Source organism: Nannobrachium achirus (assembly GCF_963921795.1).
Source record: "Nannobrachium achirus genome assembly, chromosome: 23".
In the NCBI taxonomy this organism is placed as follows: domain Eukaryota; kingdom Metazoa; phylum Chordata; class Actinopteri; order Myctophiformes; family Myctophidae; genus Nannobrachium; species Nannobrachium achirus.
Window position 1 is genome coordinate 10,963,568 of NC_137830.1, and position 19,672 is coordinate 10,983,239.

Below are 19,672 nucleotides of genomic sequence, written 5' to 3' on the forward strand. Positions count from 1 at the left end.
CTCTGTTTGACTCCCACCATAGCTTGGGTAGGCGGCTTGTCATAATCTACATCTTGAACTCTAATGGCTTGCTCAGGACTTGACTCCAACACCTCTCTGTTGTTGGACATGAACTTGAGAAAATGAAACCTCCCATTCTCAGGTTCCTCTTTTTTGTCTTTATGTGCATGTATTTGCACGTTGTGTTTCCTTTCCTCTTCAGGTTCTGGTACCTTTCTGTAAGTGCAATGGGTCTCTTTCTTTGAGACTTCCATCTCCTCTTCCAGACTCTTGTTCTCTGTGTCTCTGTCGTCCTTTGTGTTTGTCTCTCTGTTTTTCTCTGTGTCAAGAGCTCTGGTGACAGCAGTTGCTGTCTTTTGAGGCAGTTCCTTGACTATGATCTGATGACACAGGCTAGTCACCTCTGTTGACCTTTCTTCCTGCGGTGCACTGCCAACGATGCTCCATCCCAAGATTGTCCGTACAGCATACGGCTCGTTGCTACCTCCTGTGACTACTTTTCGTGGCGCCAGTGCTTTAGGGCAGTCGAACCCTATCAACAACCCCACCTTGATGGTGTCGATCATCTCTGACATATCTTTTGCTATATCTTTCAAATGCTCCCACCTTCTGGCTGTCTCTACGGTAGGAATTTGGGAGCGCTCATGTGGGATAAAGTCCCTGGTGTAGACAGGTGGCAAGTCCACATAACCACATGTGTTATGTGGTCTAACTCTTAGCCCACTCACTTTCTCACTGTAAATGATGGCGTCTTTTCCCATCATTGTGGTAAGCTTTAACTTGACAGGTTCTCTTACTAACCCCATATTGCCTAACACTTCCTTGTCTACGAAGGTGTTGCTACTCTGGGTGTCTAGTAGGGCATATACTAGTGTCCTTGTTCTAGGATTGGTGGTCGTGGAAAGCCATACAGGTACTATCATGGATGTGCTCCCACCATCACCACTGTTTACAAAGCAAGAAAGAGAAGAAGTACTTGCTTCTACTTGCTCATCCTGAGAAGATGTATTGTCCTTAACAGGACGGTCTTCATGAAGGGGTGTCGGATGATTTCTCTTGCATATGTTACAAGTAGCCTTTTTCTTGCAATCCTTTGACTTGTGTCCTCTTCTTAGACAGCCAAAACATAAGTTATTGTCTTGAATGAACTTTTTCTTGTCCTCAGCAGACTTGTCACAGAATGTCTTGCATTTGTAGATGAAGTGGCTCTCTCCACAGCATATACATTTGATTGTGTTCGAGGATGCTTTTGCTTCCTCCTCTCCGGAAGCCTCCTCTGAACCACTCTCCTCTGTTTTTGGCTTATCTCTGGTACTTAGGTTTGTGACAAACACATTTGCCTTTGGGCGCTTAATTTCTCTCGATTGCCTCTCTTCAATAGGCTTCAGTGCATGAAGTGAGGATACTGGGTTGCACGCAATGTATGCTTCTTGTGCAATAAACTCTGCAAATTTCTTGAAACCAGGGTATTCCTCATTTTCTTTTAGGCTTTTAGAGACCATTCGATTCCAACGAGAGGTCACCCAGTCAGGAAGCTTTTGAAGCATCTCTTGATTCTTTTCACATATGTTGAGCACTTCAAGCCCCTTCACATGTGGCATGGCATTGCTGCAAGCTTTAAGAAAATCACCAAACTCTCTCAATTTAATTGCCTCTCGTGAACCAATCTTTGGCCAGTTTTTCAGTTTGTCACTGAAGGCACGCTGGATTATGAATGGGTGGCCATAGCGCTCATTCAATGCCTCCCAGGCCTGGTCGTAGGCTTCCTCATCCTTTCTGAAGAAGCTTCCTTCCAACACGGATTGTGCCTCTCCACTGATATATTTTGATAAGTAAAAGAGCCTGTCTGCCATATTTGTGCAGCGGCGCTCAATCAACGCTTTGAAGCTCATGCTCCACTCTAGGAATTTCAACGGGTCGCCCGTGAAGATAGAAGGCTCAGGTGCAGGAAGTCTGGTAAGCACCATTGTGTCATGAAGGGCTTGTACTAATGACACTTCGTTGTTTGTACCGTTTGATTGTACTTTATCTTTACATAATATTTTACTTTTTATTTCCATCTTAGGTACTGGATAAGGAATGATAACTTTACTCCGAACTGATCCACTTTTTATTTCCATCTTAGGTACTGGATGAGGAATGATAACTTTACTCCGAACTGATCCGTTATGACAACCTTCACTTTGGTCAGCTTCAGAGTATGCCTTAAGTTTGGCAGTTAGTACTTGTACATCCCTCTCATTTTCTAGCCGTTTAAGCTCTGCTTCCATCGCTTGTTGCTGCGCTGCTATATCTGCTGCCATAGCTTGTTGCTGCGCTGCCATATCTGCTGCCATAGCTTGTTGCTGCGCTGCCATATCTGCTGCCATAGCTTGTTGCTGCGCTGCCATATCTGCTGCCATAGCTTGTTGCTGCGCTGCCATAGCTTGTTTCTTTTCTGCCATGTCTTGTTTTTGCGCAGCAATGGCATCCTCCATCTGCATTTCTACCTGTTTTGCAGCCAATTCTGCTGCACAATCTACAATTTTTGCAGTGACACTTGGTCGTTCTGATCCATGCTTTGACAGCTGCTTACTAACAGTAGATTTAGATATTGTAGACTCTATTACAGACTGGGCGTATTCCTTTTTAAACACCTCATTGAGTCTAGCTAATTCTGCTTCATCATTAAACTCCGATCCCAATTCAGTCTGGCGTGTTTTAATCAAATCGATCAGGTCTCTTGTTAGGTCTACACAGCCATCGATTCTTCTCCTAATTTCAAAGGAGGGTGTTGACTGTGCTCGTATGTTATGATACGCATCTTTTAACCGTCCCTCTGACACTGCAACACGATCAATAAATTCAAGCAATTCACCATCAGAGCACTCATATTTCAGACTTGCCCGTGCAGTTCTCACATATCCTTTCCAAATTTCGTAGAGACCTTCAAATTTACCCTCCAGTTTGGATACTTCTTGCTGTTTTAGCTCCTGCATTTTTGGAGTTAACTTTCTCTCTCTACTAGATTTCCGTGTTCCGTCTTGTTTTGACGTGGATGCTGGCTCTTCTTGTGGGACTCTGAGTATTTCTAATTTAGCATGAATTTCACCTATTAGTGTCTCCAGCTTTTCTCTTTCTTCTTCATCATCTTCTGTTTTTAGCTGTTCTTTTAGTTCTTCATATTCTTTTTGAAGAGACTCAATCTTTGTCTCATCACCTTGTGGTTCTTCACCGTCAGAAGGCATGATGTAATTCAAAAAACAACTTGCAGTATATCAAAATGCACATAGAACCTTGTTGCAAATAATGAATGCAAACCCAAATACAATACTGTATATAGCTCACTCAAAATATTATACCTTGTGCACTCTTATACTCTGTTTTCAATATCTAAACTCTCAAACACAAACAACATTGCAATGAAATGTCAGAAAAACAGCAAAATAACAATTTACAGTCAGTAATTGTATAGAATCTCTTTTTCTTTTAAATTCTTCTTTGTAACTTTTATAGCTCTTTTATCTTTTTACTTTTCTTAATGGGTTGCATTGTCAAACCTTGACGTCTGGGATGATGATGCAACCTTGCTGCTTGTGTAGTGCTTCGATGACGCTGATGCGATGAAACAGTCCGCACGCAAAGTAAAGTCTCTTGTTGACTGCAGCTGTAGACTGAACATGAACAATGCTGCCCTCCGTGGGTGGCACCGCGGTACTGCAGCTTCAATTCTTCAAAGCAGTCAGTTCTTTCCTCTCCGTCGGACCTTCTCTCCACGACACGATGATAGCGTTCTGTCGGTCGCTGTTCTTTCACCGTCACGTTGCCTTGTTCAAGTTCTCTCTGGGACAACGCTGGCGTGGAGTTTTGTCGTTCTCTCTTGGGGACCACGCTGGGCGTTACGTTTTCACTGTAGCTGTCACAGGTTCAATGAATAGGGTCCACGCCTCATACAGATGTCTTTCAGGTTTTTTAATGTCACAAAACTCCTCCAATCTCCTCCAACAGACATAGACACCATGACACCGTGAAAACTATAAAGAAATTAAACATACAGTACATTTGAGTCCATAATCATTGTGAAGCAGTCCTCAGCCCACACAGGTGCATTAATTATCAGCAGTCTCTCAACAAAGTTTACATTGTACAATAATACAGAAACCAACGCATCACAGAACAATTAAGACACAAATTAAACCATTTACCGTGTGCGCCTTTGAACCATGTGCAGAATCTGTAGCAATATTAATATTTCTCTCTCTCTCTTTCTCTGTTTCTCTCTGGTGTTTTCTGCGTGGCTTCTCTCTGTAACTCTGCTTTGATCTGATCTGACAGGCTTCACTCTGACCAGGTGTAACTCTGTGCGCTAATTACCGTACACTCTCTAGATCACAGGCACATCAGTTTTTACCTTAGATCCATGTATTATATAAACCTTTTAACATTCATTTGTCGTTTTTAATACCAATTATTTATCATGAAATTACCTTTTTTAATCCCATTGTGCACATGAATTATAAACCAAACCAAACACATATTTATATTAATTAAGTCACTGTCTTGACCTCTGGGACAGTTACACATATAATTTAGGGGGTCCAAAAGGCCAGATACATATCATTTAGGGGGTCCAAAGGGACAAATACATATCATTTAGGGGTCCTCGCCAATTCAATTTTATTAAAGTGCCAAATCACAACAAGTTTTCTCAATAGATCAGAGAGCCCATCTTGTCCCATCCTGACCAAGCAGTGGCAAAGCTCTTATAAGAGAGATGCTGTTCATTGACATACTGTGTGTGTGGAGGTCCAGGTTCATTACTGAAGTCAATCACTGCTCCTTTAGACCAGTCACTCTTCATGGACAGAAGGCTGGGTGTTGGAGACTCTGCTCTGGGGTGAACACTTCTAGAATAAGAAAAAGAATCCTCAATTATCATGTGAATGAAGAAGTCAGTTTATTGAAGCAATGTGAGCTCCACCAACCAGATTAATCAACGTTACCGGATCTTACGCTGTAGCATTGTGGGTAGTGAGGTTTTTTCAGTCTAACAGCTCATCTGCACTGCCCACGCTGCGACGCGAGCGATGCGACGCGAGCTATGCGACGCGAGCGATGAAATCTAATTAAAATACATTTGTTTCAATGAGGACATCCTGACCTACCGCAAGCGACGTTGCGGCACGATGCGACGTCGTCCACCCCTCCTTTTTTGCTTGACGAGTCTCTATTTGAGCGAGGTTTCGCTGCGATGTCCATAGAGGTAAATGGCCATATCCCACCCCCAAAAAACGTTTCATTATTGTCTCCACCAGCCGAAGGCTGAGGGAGAGTATGTTTTCCCCTCCGTCCGTCCGTCCGTCCGTCCGTCCGTCCGTCCGTCCGTCCGTCCGTGCGTGCGTGCGTGCGTCCGTGCGTCCTCGCAGTTTGTGAGCAGCTAATCTCAGTCACCGTTGGCCCGATCGCTGCCAAACTGAGCACACACACTCCCTGGGTGCCAATCTAGAACCTCTGCCCCACATTTTTCAAATCAGCCTCATGGTGGCGCTATAACAGGCCGATTTGTGTGGCCTGGTTGTTACCAGCTAATCTCCGGCGCCGTTGGCCCAATCGCTGCCAAACTGAGCACACACACTCCCTGGATGCTAATTCAGAACCTCTGCCCCACATTTTTTAAATCAGCCTCATGGTGGCGCTATAACAGGCCGATTTGTGTGGCCTGGTGGAGACCTGTGCTCGGAAGAGCACTGCTTCTAGTTATTTATTTATTTGATTGGTTTCGGCTACGTCGCAACGCAATGGCCGACGCTCCATATGTGGACAGTATTTCGTGGGGCAGTGCGGATGAGGTGTTAATGTTCTTATATCACCATAGACTAGAGGTAATAGTTGTTCATAGTCTTAATGTTCTGACATAGCCTGCTTCCAGACCATAGACCCCGCCCACTCTCAGAGTGGACTCTTTCTCTGGTCTGGAGCTGAGTACATGAATCGGGATTTATTTTTGGCCCGTCCAATGAGCGCGGGGGGTGGGGGTGGGTCTAACGAATATCCAATCCGCGCAGCAGTTGAAACGATTCAAATGAAGTTCACACACACAGGCAGGCTGAGGAAGGCACACACACACGCACGCGCGCGCTGATTTCACCAAGCTGTTAATGTTGATTACATGTTTCACATTCACATACTGTGTGTGTGGAGGTCCAGGTTCACTGAAGACAGGAGGATGACCCATAGACCAGTCACTCTTCATAGACACACAGCTGGGTGTTGGAGACTCTGCTCTGTGGTCAACACTTCTGGAATCATAATAAATGTTTATACGGTTATCATGTGAATGAAAAGGTTAGTTTGTTCAAGATTCTTTATTGTTGCATCACATTATGAAAGCAGGGCTCATCTCCATGCTGGCTTGTGGTGGACATTTCTTTAAAAATTCCATGTTTGCCACCAACATTCAAAATGAGTGGACAATAATATGGCCAGAAACACATAGAGAGCTAGCCCTGAATGACCATTAACGCTTCCAGTGCCAGCCCCTAGAGGGCACCAAAGAATGCCAGGGTTTGTCCCATAGGCGAGCGCATTAGCAGCCGGGGACTCACGTTGCAGTGACGCGCGTGCTCACGTTCGTGCACGTCATGGAAAGGTCCCGGATGAAAAGGGCTACAAAATAGCTATTAGCATTTTCTCATTTTAAAGATCATTTTTCGGCGATTTCGCCGTAGTTAAACCTCGCGCCGCCTCCCTAAAAACACAATCCAGAGATATGGACCTTCAAAGATGTGGTTTTTCATTGGATTCGGCGGCGATTCACGGCGATGTTACTCGCTAACGGCCGGCCGGGGGGTGGCCGGATCTCGGCCACTGGATTGAAAATTTAGGCCCAGGCTTCAGAAGGCCTCGGATCATTTTATTCATTTCATTAAAAAAGCCGAACCTGTTCGGGATAGGCACACTGGACTACGTTCCGGAAGCGGCGCTGAACATTCGGTGAACATTGGGGGGCTCAAAAATGTATTTTAAACCATTTTTAATGGAATATATCGTCGGACCATGTAAAATGGCTCGCTGGCTAGCGTAGGACGAGCCAGGACCACCCACGGCTCTACAAGCAGCTCAGGGTAAGTAAAATAAAATAAAAAAATTGTATTGGATTGAAATAAAGCCGAACATGTTCGGGATAGGCACTGTATGTGTTAACAGGTCTGTGACTCTGAAGAGGGTACAAATGGAAAACCTGACACAGTTACAGTCAATGAAATAGATCAGAAAACAGAGCTTGTAGATATGTTAATTTCTCCAAAGAAAATGCACAAATCTTAAGTTAGGGGGGTTCCTGGTAAAACATCTTTTCCTGAACAGAGTGGAGTCAGAGTGTGCCAAGGTTGGCCAAGAAAACGTATGTGATCACCTATAACATGCTATCAGAACATCCATCACTGCTCTGAAGGAAGTCAAGGACTTCAAGTACCTGCAGGCTCATGGGTCAACTCAACCCAGGAAGATCTTAAAGTGAGGAAGTAATAGTCTAGTAGGAAAGGGGGGTCCATGCGCATAGGGTGGATTTTTCTTTGCCACCAGTTTTTTCTTAATCCTTAAAGGGTATATTTTAAGATTCTGCCAGGTGCCAAGCTGAAATATCGTCCCAAGGGGTTCATTTTTAATGATTTATTGCACCTACCCATTCACTTACTATACAGGAAAAAGACCCCCCTAAAAATCTACTTTAAGTAGCATGTGAGGGGTCTAACTAGGGGTTCTTCATGATTTGGAATCTATTGCAAGGCTTAGGGTTAGAAATTGGGCTAGAAATGGACGCCACAAAACTGAAAAGTGTTGTGGAATCGATTTTGTGGATTAACATACTGTGTGTGTGGAGGTCCAGGTTCACTGAAGACAGGAGGATTTCCCATAGACCAGTCACTCTTCACAGACACACAGCTGGGTGTTGGAGACTCTGCTCTGGGTTGAACACTTCTGGAATCATAATAAATGTTTATACGGTTAGCATGTGAATGAAAATGTCAGTTTATTAGTTTAGTATAACTGAGTGAAAGGTCTTGGGACGTTGAAGCAACAAAACATGGAGACAGTCAGTCTGTATAGTGCAGCTTCACTACTGAACAGCACATAGTGATTTGTAGCACTTCATTCACAAACTGTACACAGTCATTTATAATCTATAGTAATTTATAATCGATAGTAATTTATAAACAAACTATTAATTTACCCAATGTCTGTCTGTCCGTCTGCCGTCTGTCCGCATGCTGACATCACTGATTGCGACCAAAGGTTGCAGTATACCATGAGAAATGTCGCAGCTTATCGCCGTCTGTCTGTCTGCCTGTTCAGTCAGTCCGTACACATTTTTACAGTCTATTGGTTCCCTTGTCACTGTGACATCACTCTGACATGCTCTGATGTCACTGTGATGTCAGGGGAACCACTCTTAACAGAATGGGTTTGCTTCTCTGACCTCATGCTCTGGCTTGATGTCCCTTCTATGCCCATATTTGGTAATGCCCATATATGGACATGTTCTGCCAATCTCAACAGATGAGATTGGGTATACATCACTGGCCAGATAGCCAAGAATTGACGCGACCTAGCAGGCGTCTTAATAGTACTAAACAGTGTCTCCACCATGGTAACAGCCGCATGCTGAAACAATGCCCAAATAATGTCTGTCTGACATGATGAAACAAGTGACCACATTTGGAGATGACTGACATCACTACAGTACAGAGATGGCATCACAGACTGGCCTGGACACGGAACACCATATATGGGCATAAAAGAGAGCCAGACAGAGATAAGATATCTCCATATACTGTATGTGCATGAAAGGGACACAGACAGACAGACAGACAGACAGACAGACAGACAGACAGATTGATACAATGGGTATTGCACAACTGGATGTCAATGGTGGTTATTCTGCCCAACGGGCACCGGTGTGGGTTCTCCAACATTAGTTGTGAGACTCCTCATCCCTCATATACTGCACACCCCCGGGCACAGGACTAGTCAATAGTTATGTATAATCTATAGTCAATTATAATCTAAATTATATATAAACATTGGACAGAGTGGACACACAGTTATTATACTATGTCTGACTATGTAGTAACTTGCACACGTAACCTAGCATAATATTGTATAGGAAGATTCACATCACATTGACATACTGTGTGTGTGGAGGTCCAGGTTCACTGAAGACGGGAGGATTTCCCATAGACCGGTCACTCTTCACAGACACACAGCTGGGTGTTGGAGACTCTGCTCTGTGGTGAAGACTTCTGGAATCATAATAAATGTTTATACGGTTAGCATGTGAATGAAAATGTCAGTTTATTAGTTTAGTATAACAGAGTGAAAGGTCTTGGGACGTTGAAGCAACAAAACATGCAGACAGTCAGTCTGTATAGTGCAGCTTCACCACTAAACAGCACATAGTGATTTGTAGCACTTCATTCACAAACTGTACACAGTCATTTATAATCTATAGTAGTAATTTATAATCAATAGTAATTTATAATCTAACTATTAATTTACCAAATGTCTGTCTGTCCGTCTGCCGTCTGTCCGCATGCTGACATCACTGATTGCGACCGAAGGTCGCAGTATACCATGAGAAATGTCGCAGCTTGACTCCGTCTGTTTGCCTGTTCAGTCAGTCAGTCAGTCAGTCAGTCCGTACACATTTTTACAGTCTATTGGTTCCCTTGTCACTGTGACATCACTCTGACATCATGCTCTGATTAGGGGTGGCTCGGTATCGACATTTTGTTATCGCGGTTACCGTCTTCCCATTTACCGCCGGTATTGCGGTAATTACCGCACCCCCGTATCTATCAATTAAGGTTCGGCGATAAGCCAAAATATTCCAGTCATCTGCCCAGAATTTGCCGCTCCACAGCCCGAGTTATACATCCCCGTACAGCACAGCGGATCTGGCTTTGAAAGGAGCAGATCTACAAGCTGACAACACGTTGCATCCGCGACGCGTTCTGAGCTTGTAGATCTCTACACTGTCGGGTTACTATAGTAACGTAGGCTACAGGGGCTTTTCAGACACAGTACGCTGTGTGTGAACAACCAGATGAGAGACGGCCCGGGTAGATCGTGTACATTGATTCTGTAAAGCCACGTCTCAAATTGCATTGATTGAGTGACAGGTTTTAGTTACAAGACTTGACACAAAAGGTTGTAAAATCGCAGACGGAGTCAGCGACGTGTTGGAAAAAGTAGAATCTGGTTTCATTTTCGGTTTTAGTCCTCGCCGCTCGCGCTCTGTCTGTATGAATAAAAAATAATCTGCCACAAGGTATGTATAAACATGCTTGTGTCGTGTGGATAATGGAGAAAGTTTAACGCTGCTGCCTGCTACGAGACAGCTGCTCCAGTCAGTGTCCAGTGGGGATTCCTCTGTCTCCGCGTGACGGCAATACCTAGGGTCTAGTGTTAGTTTAATTTTCGATGAAAAGGAAACTGATGGCCCATTAAGCTTCCAAACATGTGGTACGCGGCCCAGAGCAGAGTGGCATGGAGCGCATGCTGTCCTTGCTTCTCCCCCGTTTTAAAACTCGCTCGTTCTCAATAAAAATATTGCCTCTTTATTGTCTTTTTTGAACGTGGATTACGGCGGTACGGCGGTTACCGTCCCCAACCCTAGCTCTGATGTCACTGTGATGTCAGGGGAACCACTCTTAACAGAATAGGTTTGCTGCTGTCATATATGGGCATGTTCTGCCAATCTCAACAGATGAGATTGGGTATACATCACTGGCCAGATAGCCAAGAATTGGTGTGACCTAGGAGGCGTCTTAAGGCGAGACACTACAGGTGAATAGGGTAAAAAAAATAACTAATAGCTACAACAATGAAACTTTTCCAGTTGATTACTTACATCAAGACTAAGAATTTTTGAATTACAAGTTTTCTGAAATTATATGTTTAGATATGCAAATGAGGCACTATATGCGCTAATAATGCCCAATTTGCATACTTTTCAGGTACATAAATCTTAAGATTGGATAATGCCAGGTTCAAAACTATTGTTTCCCTTTCTTGACATATTAGAGCCAAAACAAATTACAGAGGGGATTTTAGATAGCTCTTTTTATCACTCCATAAATCATAAAATAGAGTCAACAGTCATAAAAAACACATTTTCGCCATGTTTTTCGTGATAAAATGTGATGTAAATCAGGCTATGAATGATATATCAACAAACCCCTCTGTAAATATCTTCAGGATATAGATAAGAATAAAACTGGAAGGTTTGGTGTATGTGGGTGCAACTGAAGTGGAGATTTATGTACCTAAGTATGAGGAAAAACACATTTTGGGAAATGGCCTTTAAAGATTGGACACACCCCCATCCTATACAAACCAATTGTAACTTCAAACTCCATTTTAATCATGTTAGATTCATCAAAAACACCTGTCCTCGGTTCTGGTGACTCATACTGTCCTCCTAATACGTGAGGGGGCCATGTTTCTTTGATTCATCTTTTATTTATTTTTTATTGTCTATATATATCTATATTTTGTAAAATATGTATGAAAACAAATGCTGTTAACTCGGCACTTTCACGTATGAAATTAACATCTATATGTGTATTTTGAATGTTAATTTTGCATTTGTTTGAAAGAAGGCATGTTTAGGAAGCAAAATAGTAAAAAATCTCATTTTTTTACATTTTGATTTTTTACATGTTTTCACCTGCCATGTCTCCCCTTAATAGTACTAAACAGTGTCTCCACCATGGTAACAGCCGCATGCTGAAACAATGCCCAAATAATGTCTGTCTGACATGATGAAACAAGTGACCAAATTTGGAGATGACATCACAGACTGGCCTGGACACGGAACACCATATATGGGCATAAAAGAGAGCCAGACAGAGATAAGATATCTCCATATACTGTATGTGCATGAAAGGGACACAGACAGACAGACAGACAGACAGACAGACAGACAGACAGATTGATACAATGGGTATTGCACAACTGGATGTCAATGGTGGTTATTCTGCCCAACGGGCACCGGTGTGGGTTCTCCAACATTAGTTCTGAGACTCCTCATCCCTCATATACTGCACACCCCCGGGCACAGGACTAGTCAATAGTTATGTATAATCCATAGTCATTTATAATCTAAATTATATATAAACATTGGACAGAGTGGACACACCGTTATTATACTATGTCTGACTATGTAGTAACTTGCACACGTAACCTAGCATAATTATTGTATAGGAAGATTCACATCACATTCACATACTGTGTGTGTGGAGGTCCAGGTTCACTGAAGACAGGAGGATTTCCTTTAGAGCGGTCACTCTTCACAGACACACAGCTGGGTGTTGGAGACTCTGCTCTGTGGTGAACACTTCTGGAATCATAATAAATGTTTATACGGTTATCATGTGAATGAAAATGTCAGTTTATTAGTTTAGTATAACAGAGTGAAAGGTCTTGGGATGTTGAAGCAACAAAACATGCAGACAGTCAGTCTGTATAGTGCAGCTTCACCACTGAACAGCACATAGTGATTTGTAGCACTTCATTCACAAACTGTTCACATAGTAATTTATAACCTATAGTAATTTATAATCTATAGTAATTTATAATCTAACTATTAATTTACCGAATGTCTGTCTGTCCGTCTGCCATCTGTCCGCATGCTGACATCACTGATACTAAACAGTGTCGCCACCATGTTAACAGCCGCATGCTGATACAATGCCCAGCATCACTGACTGACATCACAGAGGAATACCATATATGGGCATAAAGCGGTGAAACAGTCTGCCTGCTGACGTCACTGATATTAAACAGTGTCACCACCATGGTAACAGCGCTGCATGCTGAAACAATGCCCAAATAATGACGGTCTGGCATTTTTTTACTCGTAAACATTGTAATTAGAAAAAATTATCCGTCAAAAAAAGTATGAATATTTTTCTTTTGTAAGCTGCGGTGATTATAATGAGACCCCCCCCCCCCCCCCAACATTGCAGTTACAAGAAGACAAAGAACAAATAAGAAAGAAATAATATCACCACTGAAATGTACCACAAATACAGTACAATACAAGTTGCAGTGATAGATATATTCAATTCATCATTCATATTTATCCATATTGTGTTACATATATAGATACAGGTTCACAGGTTAATTATTCACTCCACACATAATGTGCAGTCGATAGGTAATGATTGGACAGGAAGGGCACACTATTATAATACTCTGTCTTGTTGTTTAATAATTTGCACACTGTGCAACACGTGTGTCATGTTATAGTGTTGTGTATATTGTAATTTGATTGACATACTGTGTGTGTGGAGGTCCAGGTTCACTGAAGACAGGAGGATTTCCTTTAGACCGGTCACTCTTCACAGACACACAGCTGGGTGTTGGAGACTCTACTCTGGGGTGAACACTTCTGGAATCATAATAAATGTTTGTACGGTTAGCATGTGAATGAAAATGTCAGTATAACAGTATAACAGAGTGAAAGGTTTTGGGTGATTAGAGTGATTTGTAGCACTTCATTCACAAACTGTACTCATAGTAATTTATAATCTATAGTAATTTATAATCGATAGTAATTTATAATCTAACTATCGTCAGATCGTCACTTCCGGTGCGCTGGTACAGGGGCAGCACCGCGACACAACGTGTCATGTATGCCTTGTTTGTTTGTTTTTTGTCCGTGTGCCTAAGTCAGGGGTTCCCAAACTTTTTTGTCTCAGGGCACAATTTTTAATCCGAGGCACCCCTACATTATAACTTTCATTCCCAGCACCTTATATTTATAGCATATAGTCGTTGTCGGGTGGAAACCTTGTATGTCCAAAACCGTTTGTTTTCTACTTATCATCTAGATTAGAAAATGTACTAAACTAGTGAAAACAGCAGATCTACAAGCACACAATGCCTTGCGATGTGTGCTTGTAGATCGTCTGTTTTCACTAGTTTTGTGCGACAGTCTTGTATGATGAAGCAGGGCTTTGCTTTACCAAAAGACGTACACATTTGAAACTTGGAGAACCAAGGTTTCTGCCCGACAGTGACGATATTTTAGTGATTATGTTGCGAGGAAAATGTTGAGATAACAGCCATTTTGGTTAGAACTGACTGAAAATAACTTTGTACTTCAAGTTTAAAATGATACTAAATATTTTTTCAAGTGTCCAAATAAATTCCAAATATTATCAAATGATCTCACGGCACCCCTGGACTGCTGTCGCGGCACCCCAGGGTGCCCCGTCACCCACTTTGAAAACCCCTGGCCTAAGTTATGTTGTGAGTCGTTGTAAGGATCGTTGTGAGTCATATGTAAGGATCTTTAAGATGAGGGCCGTGGAAATCGCTCTGCTGATCCTGTGGATAAACTTCTGTGGGTTATGCCTGACTGTGGAGCTTCGGAATCTGCGCAACAGCGACACAAACAGCTGGCGTGGAGAGGCCTCCAGGCTCGGCTATGTGTACAGCTACAGCCGAGAGGAGCTGCTGGCACTACGATCAGAGCCAAGAACAACGACCACAAGCCACGTCGACACCTACCGGTGTTGAATAACATCCCTGCGGAGTTGATCCGACAGCGGAGGAGGAAAAGAGGGAAGAAGAGAGGCAAAGAGAGTCACCTCAGGAGAAGGTTGACTCGCCCTCCACTCCCCTTTATCGTTCTGGCCAATGTACGAGCCATTCACAACAAAATCGGCACGATACGGACCTATGCAAGGTACAGTTATGACTTTCGTGCGGCATCGCTGTTTTGTTTCACTGAAACCTGGTTAAAGCCATCAAAACCAGACTCACTGTATGAAGTCCCCGGTTTCACTCTGGTCCTACTAGACAGAGGTGGAGGGGGCGGATACGGTGGCGTGTGTGTGTACATCAATGATCGCTGGTGTCGAGCCTTTACAATAAAAAACAGGATATTCGACGATCCCAACGTTGAAATCCTGGCTATGACTCTAAGACCTTTCTACCTGCCCTGTGAATTCGGCTGCATTCTGCTGTTTACTGCGTATGTGTCCCCAAAAGGGCCAGGACGTGCTGCACAAGCAGCGAAAACCATTGCTGACTGTGTGCATGGACTCCAGCTGCAGTACCCAGATGCACCAGCAATCGTGCTGGGAGACCTTAACCAGTGTTATTTGGACACTGTGCTGCCGGGGTTTGAACAATACGTCAAGGACGCGACGAGGAAAAATAATATTTTGGATAAGTGTTATGTAAACATTCCTAATGCTTATGTAGTCAAGGTTGGGCCACCTATAACGACCTCTGATCACAATGTTGTGTGTATGTCTCCAGTCTATAAGTCAAAGCTAAAGAGAGGAAAGCCTGAGAAGAAAGTAGTTAGGACATGGACTCATGAAAGCAAGGAAGAACTCAAAGCATGCCTGGACTGAATGCCCAACATCACTGACTGACATCACAGAGGAAAACCATATATGGGCATAAATGGTTCAAACAGTCTGCCTGCTGACGTCACTGATATTAAACAGTGTCACCACCATGGTAACAGCGCTGCATGCTGAAACAATGCCCAAATAATGACAGTCTGGCATTGTTTTACTCGTAAACATTGTAATTAGAAAAAAAGTGGCAGTGGCAGTGGCAGTGGCGGGCTGCTTCTCAACGAAAGAGCGGTTAGCTTTGCTCAAAAAAAATTATTGCAGCCAGTAGATCCCTACTGGCTTGAGCCCCCTTTGATGTCTATGTGTGTATCTGGAGGTCCAGATTGGGGTTCGATTGGTTAATTGATTGATTGAATAGTAATACGAATATTAACAGTACAGGTAATTTAGTCAAAATGTTTCATTCTCACAGCATTGCAGTTACAGGAAGACAAAGAACAAATAAGAAAGAAATAATATCACCCCTGAAATGTACCACAAATATAGTACAATACAAGTTGCAGTGATAGATATATTCAATTCATCATTCATATTTATCCATATTGTGTTACATATATAGATACAGGTTCACAGGTTAAGATAGGTTAATTATTCACTCCACACATAGTAATTTGCAGTCGATAGGTAATGATTGGACAGGGAGGGCACACTATTATAATACTCTGTCTTGTTTTTTTAATAATTTGCACACTGTGCAACACGTGTGTCATGTTATAAGGTTGTGTATATTGTAATGGATTGACATACTGTGTGTGTGGAGGTCCAGGTTCACTGAAGACAGGAGGATTTCCTTTAGACCGGTCACTCTTCACAGACACACAGCTGGGTGTTGGAGACTCTGCTCTGTGTTGAACACTTCTGGAATCATAATAAATGTTTATACGGTTAGCATGTGAATGAAAATGTCAGTTTATTAGTTAATATAATACTATACTATAATCTATAGTAATTTATAATCGATAATAATTCATAATCTAACTATCGTCAGATCGTCACTTCCGGTGCGCTGGTACAGGGGCAGCACCGCGACACAGCGTGTCATGTATGCCTTGTTTGTTTGTTTTTTTGTCCGTGTGCCTAAGTTATGTTGTGAGTCGTTATACTTTATGTAAGGATGTTTAAGATGAGGGCCGTGGAAATCGCTCTGCTGATCCTGTGGATAAACTTCTGTGGATTATGCCTGACTGTTGCATCACTGACTGACATCACGGAGGAAAACCATATATGGGCATAAATGGGTGAAACAGTCTGCAGTTTGCTACCATGCATAATAATAATGTCTGTCTGACATGATGAAATAAGTGACCACATTTGGAGATGAATGACATCACTGACTGACATCACTAAAGTGCCCAAATTTGGAGAAGACATCACAGACTGGCCTGGACACGGAACACCATATATGGGCATAAAAGAGAGTCAGACAGACAGAGATAAGATATCTCCATATACTGTATGGGCATGAAAGGGACACAGACAGACAGACGGATACAATGGGTATTGCACAACTGGATGTCAATGGTGGTTATTCTGCCCAACGGGCACCGGTCTGGGTTCTCCAACATTAGTTCTGAGACTCCTCATCCCTCATATACTGCACACCCCCGGGCACAGGACTAGTCAATAGTTATGTATAATCTATAGTCATTTATAATCTATAGATAAACATTTTAAAATGGCCAAAACGCAAAACCTCCTATCTGAAAAATTCACTTTGTTGGTAAAATGAAAAAGAAAACATGTATTCAACATTAAAACCTATCTACTATTTCTAGTCACATGACATTTTTGGCAAAATGAGGGGCAGAACGATCTTGCAGACAGACTGACCATGTGCAGCATAGCCTGTTGTCCTCATTTCAAGTGAAATCCAAAAATCATGAAATTTGCAGATAGGAGGTTTTGCGTTTTGGCCATCTATTGGACAGAGTGGACACACCGTTATTATACTATGTCTGACTATGTAGTAACTTGCACACGTAACCTAGCATAATATTGTATAGGAAGATTCACATTCCATTCACATACTGTGTGTGTGGAGGTCCAGGTTCACTGAAGACAGGAGGATTTCCTTTAGACCGGTCACTCTTCACAGACACACAGCTGGGTGTTGGAGACTCTGCTCTGTGGTCAACACTTCTGGAATCACAATAAATGTTTGTATAATTATAATGTGAATGAAAACAATCTGTTGTTTTAAATACTTAAAACTATATATCATCGGCCTTCGACATATTTCAGGTCAAATGATCATTTAGCGCAGGGGTGTCAAACTCATTTTGGGTTGAGGGCCACATTGGTCAAAAGGTGACTTGAGCTGGGCCGCAGCCAGCGCATGCGCACACACATCCAGCTAAGTGCCATTAACACATTAAACGCCCACGTGGTGCCCACGCGCCAATCTCTTTGATGTTTACGTGTGCCCACGACGCGTTCGACGCGTTGTACAGTAAACTATACTGTACTGTAGCTACTGCACTTGGCTACCGCGGTGATGAAACAAACTCCATGAGTGATGTGCATTTGGCAAGGACCCGCTAAATTTTAGCGGGTCCTTGCCAAATGCACATCATTTAGGGGGTCCTCACCAAATACATATCATTTAGGGGGTCCTCACCAAATATATATCATTTAGGGGGTCCTCACCAAATATATATAATTTAGGGGGTCCTCGCCAAATACATATAATTTGCGGAATCTTCACCAACTACATATAATTTAGGGGACCCTTGCCAATTCAATGTTACTAAAGTGCCAAATCACAGTAAGTTGTCTCAATCCATATAGAGCAGAGAGCCCATCTTGTCAGACCTCTGTCTAATCAAAGGCTCAGAGCACCTGCTGCACTGCATTAACCTTATGCTGTATCCAACATGACATCCATGTAAACAAACACAGGCAACAGCTCTTATGCCTTAACTTAAAGGCCTGTCCATACTGTCTCTGAACAATGAACTTTTAGTCTGACGTGCAGCTTTCTGAACGTTAATTTGGGCTAATGCTTTTCAGAAGATGCGACCAACGCCATTTTGTAGTTGAAACAGACCTTTCTGGCGAAAGGTTCGTGGTCGGAGACAGTATGGACAGGCCTTTAAGTTAAGGCATTAGTGCTGGTACTTAAGACAATCAAATAGTCGATGCAGTAAACATAAAAATCCTGACAGGCTGATGTCACCTTTGCTTCGCGTCGGTGGCATCAGCCTGTCGGGATTTATTTCTCGATAATGACCACTGAGCCAGACGTTATCCCTTACACATTAAATTGTATATTGTTTTGGTCAGGATGATTTACATACTTTGTGTGTGGAGGTCCAGCTTCTGTCTCCATGTTGATCTTTATTCAACCTGTCAAATAAACAGATCACAAAACATTATGTTGCATGACATAATATCACACACGCACATGTACACGTACACACACACCTCACCGCAGGCAGAGAGGGGGGGGGGGGGGGGGGGTGCAACATGTTGTATTCACAGACAGTACAGGGGCTGAGTCTGAGGCTGAGTCTGACTGCCAAAATCCCTCTGTGGAGTGTGTGTGTGTGTGTGTGTGTGTGTGTGTGTGTGTGTGTGTGTGTGTGTGTGTGTGTGTGTGTGTGTGTGTGTGTGTGTGTGTGTGTGTGTGTGTGCGCGCGCGCGCATTTGCAAGCTGTACAATGTGACATCATGTGTGATTGTAGATGTGCCATTTTCACTATTTCTCAAACTTCTAAAATGTATATCCAAAATCGCATACAACATCTAGGGCTGTATTTTGATTGTCTTAAAGGGATATTTCACTTTCAAAAAAACTTTTGGACATTTTATCGTCTAATCAGGCTTTTGGGAATACCCAGGACAGTTTTTTAATTTCTTCATTCAGTATTTAGATATTTGATATTAATTTCCCCCCCAGTTTGCCCCCTTCCAGGACCTTCCTATACAAACCCATTAGAACTTCAAACTCCATTTTAACCATGATAAATTAAATGAAAACAACCGTCCTTTTTTCTGGTGACTCTTAACACCCTCCGAATACGTGAGCAGGCTGTGTTTTTTTCGATAACTTTTTTCATTTATTTTTTATAATCTTTTATAGTATCCCCAAAAAATGTATAGAAATCAATGAAAAAAATGTATTGAAAAAACACTACCTGCTCACGTATTCGGAGGGTGACAGGAGTCACCAGAAAAAAGGACAGGTGTTTTAATTGAATCAATCATGATTAAAATGGAGTTTGAAGTTCTAATGGGTTTGTATAGGAAGG

At 42.6% G+C, this 19,672-nt stretch overlaps 1 protein-coding gene across 1 annotated transcript in view; it reads right to left on the reverse strand.

The window, feature by feature from the left end:
* LOC308308753 (NACHT, LRR and PYD domains-containing protein 3-like) overlaps positions 1-19,672 on the reverse strand; it is a gene marked incomplete at its 3' end in the record, with an annotated part of 216,176 nt that overhangs the window by 191,615 nt on the left and 4,889 nt on the right. Inside the window, exons 2-6 of the mRNA XM_080754207.1 lie at positions 18,719-18,767; positions 9,171-9,281; positions 7,849-7,959; positions 6,168-6,278; positions 4,773-4,886 (exon numbers count right to left, since the gene is read on the reverse strand). Coding sequence (XP_080610333.1) covers positions 4,773-4,886; positions 6,168-6,278; positions 7,849-7,959; positions 9,171-9,281; positions 18,719-18,750 — 479 coding nt within the window. The 5' untranslated portion in view covers positions 18,751-18,767. The remainder of the gene's footprint in view (positions 1-4,772; positions 4,887-6,167; positions 6,279-7,848; positions 7,960-9,170; positions 9,282-18,718; positions 18,768-19,672) is intronic.